The sequence below is a fragment of the Schistocerca cancellata genome, chromosome 1 (genome assembly GCF_023864275.1).
Source record: "Schistocerca cancellata isolate TAMUIC-IGC-003103 chromosome 1, iqSchCanc2.1, whole genome shotgun sequence".
In the NCBI taxonomy this organism is placed as follows: domain Eukaryota; kingdom Metazoa; phylum Arthropoda; class Insecta; order Orthoptera; family Acrididae; genus Schistocerca; species Schistocerca cancellata.
In genome coordinates, this window is record NC_064626.1 from 1,161,820,521 (window position 1) to 1,161,827,568 (window position 7,048).

Below are 7,048 nucleotides of genomic sequence, written 5' to 3' on the forward strand. Positions count from 1 at the left end.
GCATTCGCTCGGTTTCGCAGGGCACGTGATGGTGCGCTTGGCGTGCGCGAAGGCTGTTTACAGTTCCTTGCAGCGCTCCCGGCGGGCCGGTTAATGCGACACACAGCTGGCGAAGTTTCAAATGATGCCTGAGCAAAGTCAAGTGTGTCTTGCCTGTCCAATATGTCTATCACTTGTTGAAGGGAGGGATTGACTAGTTTCAAAATCTGTTCCCTTATGCGAACATCAGAAACGTTCTGTGCTATTGCATCACGCACCATTGTATCTGAATAAGGAAGGCCACAGTCACATTCAAATGCGCAGTCCCTAGTAAGGCCTTGCAAAGTTGCAACCCACTCCCTATTAGGTTGACCGGCCGTACGTTTTGTACGAAAGAACGTATACCTTTTTGCAACGACATTTACTGTTTCTTTGAAATAGGCATCTAAAGCCGACACAATTTCTTCGTAGGACAGAGTTGCTACGTCGCATCGGGGAAACAATTTCACTATCACACGGTACGTTTGCACGCCGACACAAGACAATAAGTGAGGCTGCCGCTCGTTACCTTGAATTCTGTAGGCGGCGAGATGGAATCCAAACTGGTGGGACCACTCGGTCCACGTTTCCTGATTTTGGTCAAACTGACGAAACTGCGGTGCAACTGCATGTTGTGGCTGCGGTAGCGAGGAAGCGGCGGCGGCCGCATCGTTTTGCAGCGCACGTTGACCCTGGACGAGCTGTCCCAGGGCATCCAATAACGCCTGCGTCTGCTGATTCTGCAAGCGATAAAATTCGGACAGTACATCTGGAGATTGGGGCGAAGCCATGACAAGCAATTCAAATCAGAGCAAGTTACTATCAAAAGGACTGCAACGTGGGCGCGTCACTTTTCCTCGTCGCCAATGTTATGTGTCGACAGAGGTGCCGACACAGTGTTATTTTGAGGGGGCCGATATGCACGCTATAAGCTCACCCAGAATATCGTGAAGTCTGAAACAGGATGCTCAATGAATGCTAATAATAAAAGTACGTTGCTTTGGGAATACTTAACTTTAATCCATCCTTTTGGGTATAAATCGTTTATGGTGAATACAAGTAAGACTCTCTCCAGATATGGTTAACTGCGCCTTGCTAGGTCGTAGCTATGGACTTAGCTGAAGGCTATTCTAACTGTCTCTCGGCAAATGAGAGGAAGGCTTCGTACGTCTAGTCGCTAGCAATGTCGTCCGTACAACTGGGGCGAGTGCTAGTCCGTCTTTCTAGACCTGCCATGTGGTGGCGCTAGGTCTGCAAGTACTGACAGTGGCGACACGCGGGTCCGACATGTACTAATGGACCGCGGCCGATTTAAGCTACCACCTAGCAAGTGTGGTGTCTGGCAGTGACACCACAGTACAAATATAAGGATTTAGGATTTTCGGACAGTAGTGAATTCAGAGTGGGAGATTAATTTTACATCATCCTTGTGAAGATGAAGCATGAGTCTGCTTGCACCACACACTGGCGCAACTTTGCGTACGCCTTGGGGCCATATGTCAGCCACACAGTCGTTGCTGGTTGATACGTGCAGGAATGTTGATCTTGGTCCACTCGAATCAAGTCAGCTGGCAATGTCTGTATACTACAAATATCGTGCTCCAGTAACGTGGGCACCCGGACGTACCAACAATGACACACACAGACATGTCATCACACAAATAAACAGTGATTTTGTGTGCATGGAAGTGAAACTTCGAGGGATTTTCAATTTTTTTCGTTATTTCTTATTTCGTGACTGTGTTATATAGAGCATGCAAAAAGTAAGTAATCTTGTTTTCATTAGGTATCAATATTGGGGAGGGGGGGGGGGGGGGCATGTGTGTGTGCTCTCTCTCTAGCTCATTAAAGAATTCACCCAAAAGGTTGTGAAATTTTTTTAGGTATTGCCATTTCTTGATGAAGGGACACTGACTTTATAAGGTTGATGTATTTGATGACAAAATAATGAAAAGAATAGACCTTAAAGGTTTTCCTTTTGTTTTCCAAAATTTTGATAAATTTGGAAAAAGATTTAGCGGGGTGAATGTAAGGCTATATTAGGAAGCTAGCTGTGTATTTCATATGTTTAGAGTTGAGTCGAGGTTAGCATGTTGAGTGGAATAATGTGATTGTCGGCAGTTAGAACAATAGTCAGAGTGCTAAGTATGAAAGCGTATGTGCTTGCATTAACCATTTGTCATCACCTAGAGGCGTTTAGTGAAATAAAAATTGATGATTTAAATGTTGGTTTCTGAATTTTTATGCGTCTGATTAGCCAAGTATCATGTGTAACACGGCACATGACTGTTAAATTCCTGTTGCCAAAGAAAGGAAAAAATATTGCTAATTAGAGAGAGGTTATTGTTAAATTGGAGGGATCTGTACACACTAAATAAAAAAATTGCCAAATGACAAGCAAGTAAATAACCCACAAATGGGATAAAAAAAAGCTAAAAAAAAGAAAACGTGGTCAGGGTGTATACGACCCGGGACAACTAGGAGATCTGGGAATTTTTTCATCCGGGAGAAAACTGGGAAAAACCCGGGAATTTTTTAGAATTCTGGGAATTTTTTATTGTTTTAATTTTTGGTTATATTTTTGTAACTTTGACTAGTAAGAACCAATACTCTAACAAAGAATATTACTGTATTTCACTACTGCAGCAATAAAACACAACAAGCAGCCAGATACTATCCGGAAAAATTTTACTGGTGCACCTAAGCTGGCAGATTCACGTAAGCGCAACAGGCCCAGAACTAGGGGGCTGGGGCAAACCAGGGTATCTATCTGTCCCGGGCGGCAGTTTCAGAGGGGTGGGGGGCAGGGGGCACCAAATTCATATTATTGAGGAAAAAGACCGTGTTTGATAAAGCACCAAGCATCCAGCGCACGTTGATCTATCTATTACTCATATGATTTTGAACGCCTCCCTGTTGGTTTTTAAACATTTTTTGATCAAATTCTAAGTTGATTTCTGAATGAATCGTAAGTTGATTTTTGAATGCGTGCATAGTGTACGCGATGTCTCTGCCAGGGGAATCCCCGTCGCATCTAGAAATAAACTTTACTGCACACAAAAGGGGATGGGTCTATACGAGCTGAGCACCAGCCGGTGTGGCTGAGCGGTTCTAGGCGCTACAGTGTCTTTTCCGTGTATCCAAGAAAATGAAATTTTGACAGAAAATTTTTGGCCAGACCGGTACAGTACTAAGGGCCAGTTATACAGTCCCTGTCTAGCAGCCACTAAAGTTCTATTCTGGGAGTAGCGCCAAAAATGCTTTGTACGAACACTTAATAATGCCTAACCGGAGAACAAATGCGGGGTCACTAAACCGCTGATTGTGGCAGGGTTAGTGAAGTTAACCAGGGAATAAATTTTGACACTGGCAGGAATAGCTACAGAATTGGTGATGACAAGATTGTTTGTTAGAATGAGGAAGGAGAAGAAACGGAGATGCACACAAATTACGGAAGACTATGACAATTCCAAATTTATATAAAAATTTCGTACTATTTCTTTTTGATCTCATGCTTAAGAAGCTAGATAGTATGAATAAAATGTGAAACTATTTCCTAATATAAAACCTTTTGCTTGCAGTAGGACTGGTAGCATTTGATATTGGTACTTCGTGAATTATATTCTGTCCAGCTGTAAAAATGACCTTTTGTGCCAAAACAGTGCCGTTTATTTGGTTTGTGTAACAATTGCTGCAATATTAGTACGGTCAATTTCGTTTTATCTAGCAGACTATTTGGGTACTATTTGTATTAACAGCTTTTCTGCGTTTTTTCATGTAGCAAAACGTTTGACGAACTTTGATGAAGTAATAGATTCTTTCTCAGAAAGGAAAGTACGCCATATAAAGCTGTGGCAAGATTAGAGAGAAAAAAAAGCCAGGACTTAAGGGTTGAAGAAATGTGTACTGTCTTGCTTTTCTCTTGTCTTTACTCGTTTTATGTATCCCATATTTAATTTTATGTCACACAGAACAGCAAGTTATTAGCAAATAGGTAGTAAAGCCTGAAAATTTTCTGAAGAGTTCTTGTCCTCCCGGTTACAAATAATCCCATACACTACAAACTGCGAGATTTTTTTAAAGAGGGGCAGGATGTCAGACCGGCCGACTGGGAGCAGGAGAGGCACCATACGAAATGTTAATTTCCTCTAGCTTGAATATAGTTTTATGGCACCCATTACAGACTATGACATGTTTGAATTCCACAAAGCGAAATACAGAGACGTGTTATGGAAGAATTCTGTGAAGAAGCGTGGCACTGCACTTCGACACACTTAAGACCAAATAACATGTCTTACGTTCCCTCGATCATATATGTTTTATGTATCAGACTCTTCAGAAAGATGTGCGCTACAATATGAAGATATTTTTGAAAAGTCGATTTTTTAAATTTCTGGCGTCCTACCTGAAATGCTCAAGGGAGGGATAGCGACACTATTTAATATTGCCCCGGTTCGGAAATATCGAAGATCCAGACCTGATGCACAGAGCAGTCTGAGTTGTAGTGGGGAGGTGGTAGTCTCCACGTGACCCGTGTTTACGTTAAGGGGTTTTGCTGTTTCCTCTTCGTTTATTGTTCTCACGTCAAATGAAAACAAAACGGATTTCTGTGGTTGGGAGCTATCAAGTAAATTAAAATACATTCACATAATTACGGAAGGCTAAAATAGTTCTTAGTTTCAGATTTTATTTTATTTCTACCTTTCTGACAGTCAAGCGTTAATCGCCTTGCAGAACAATGAAGTTATCTTTGTCGGTTTGTTAAAGAAATTTGACTTTTATTAATTTTTTCTGCTGAAGCAGTCAATTTATTTGAAACGAAGTGTTTAATTCCACACTATTGCCCAGTTTCAACTGTTCGCTACATTTCAAGTTCATGTTTTCATCATCTAGCACGTATGGCATTAAACCATAATGAAAAACCAAACATGAGATAATGCGATACTGGTACTCCAAGAAAATTTGCATCTGAATCTGGACATAGGAATGTGCACTTTAAGCCGCATTATGCATCTTAGTAGGGTTCACAAAATTTCCATGCTTTTGGAGTATCCCCTAACGTCTTGTCTCTTTTATGACATAATGTAAGATCTTTTAATGTTTTACACGTACAAACATACGGGATTCCTGCGCAAGTGCGTTGACGCCTGTCATCTGACGCAACTACTGAAACGAATCTAGTTCTAACAGGTCGCGGGAAAATATTCCGAGTGGTTGTTTGAAAAGAGTTACTTTCAAGTAAAGTAAATTTCCTTTTACACAAGATGAACTCCGTCCGCCAATGTCCGATGAATTTCTTAAATAGCAGAGCATTTGACTCTCATTCAAAATTGAAATCTTTGAGAATGAACATTTAGAATATTTTCGAGCCCAGAAGATCAGACATTTATGTCGTTGTTAAAAATTTTACTGGCGCATTTGTGTGATGTATCTTAAAGTGTAACACGCGCAACGAAGATCAACATTATGTGTGCAAGCTTAACTTCTCTTGCAGCTTTTTAATCTTAGAGGCCAATATTATAGGCTACGTGAAAGCTTTTCTTTACTTTAAGCAGCACTATGTATATTAATTTAAACCATTACCTTTCCCTATTTGTGTGTTCATGCTACTTAACAGTGATTTTGCTATTGGTTGACTACATCACGTGTCCCATGCTCTGAATATCCGCTCTCATCGGCTGGGGAGATCGCTTGACATGAGCTACGACTGGCTTACAAAAGCGCGTCGCAATCTCGATCTCAATCCTTCAGAAAGTAACATGCGGTGTTTGGTGGAATTCGAATTTATATTTTCATAATACGAAATACGCAGTGTACATGTTGCTGCACATCAGACATCTTTCCAAAACGTGTCCCCCACCCTGGTTTCGTTTTCTAAACTGCCAGGAAATTCTACGCCGGTGTATAAAACTACAACCATTGAAAGGATTTATAAGTTTTACAGTTCTGAGCAAAAGTATACTATTACTTAACACGGAAAGAGAGTATTTTCATCTGGGAGAAAGTGTATTTTTAACCGGGAAAAATCCTGGAATTTTTTTTCCCCCGTCCACGTATACACCCTGGTGGTGCATTGCATGAAAATAAAATTATCAAGAAAAGTAATAAATTATGAGAGGATTGCTGGGCACTACATACTTTCACAAGGTCAAATATTTAGTATTGTAGATTGACACTGACGACACTGTCCCAACTTTTGGAACTATTAGTTCCTTCCAGTAGGGAGGGAGAGGAATTGGTTGAAGAAGGTTAAAACGGAACAACAGGACAATCCAGCCCCAGGATATGTGGCTCTTAATCATTTGTAATACTTGTATCCGAAAAAAATTGTTAGCAAAATGTAATAAAAGTTCTTTTTTTTTTCTCCTTCTTTTTTGCAGGTGACCCCGATGCTTTAGGTGTGCGAGGATGGCATGAAGTTGGCTGCTTGACACCTCTGAATCTCACGTATGATGTGACTCCACCAGATCTTGTAACAGCAGTTGTCACAGAACTTGCTATTCTGCCCTGTACCAGTGTTCCTGTAATATTGCGCATTAAACCATCTGAGGCTGGCTTTTGAGGGCTGACACTGGTATGAGAGTTAAATAATTAGCGTTCTGCTAATCTACAGTTTGCCTTTGTTCTGCAGCTACTAGTTTTTGTTTCAACAAAGCTTCCATGTCAATAATACCATTGTTTGAGTGAGAGTGCCAAGAAAGTAAAATCAAAAATGTTATTAACTTTATATGTGATTAAATGAAAGTTGTCAAATAATTATGATTACTTATGTACTGACACAGTACAACAGCAAAGTAAGACTGTACTTATTACAATGTAAATAACTTCAGAAACATGGTAGTAAAATAATATACATGGAAAATAAGACTGTCAAGGGAATGTGTCTTCCCAGTTTTCCCTTGTATTGAAACCGATCTTGTTATCAAGAGCCAGTAGGCATGGTTATCTCAGTGATGATTCTGTTAATCTTGTTTCATACGCCATTTGTATTGATATTATGTTGTGTTTGTTAAATATATTTTTCTTGTAA

General features: G+C 40.4%; 1 protein-coding gene across 3 annotated transcripts in view; it reads left to right on the forward strand.

The window, feature by feature from the left end:
* Positions 1–7,048, forward strand: part of LOC126093593 (uncharacterized) — a 111,773-nt gene extending 104,725 nt beyond the window's left edge. For all 3 annotated transcript variants that reach the window (XM_049908733.1, XM_049908732.1, XM_049908731.1), the window contains one exon: positions 6,399–7,048. In XM_049908733.1, the coding sequence (XP_049764690.1) occupies positions 6,399–6,580 (182 nt within the window). In that variant the 3' untranslated portion in view covers positions 6,581–7,048. The remainder of the gene's footprint in view (positions 1–6,398) is intronic.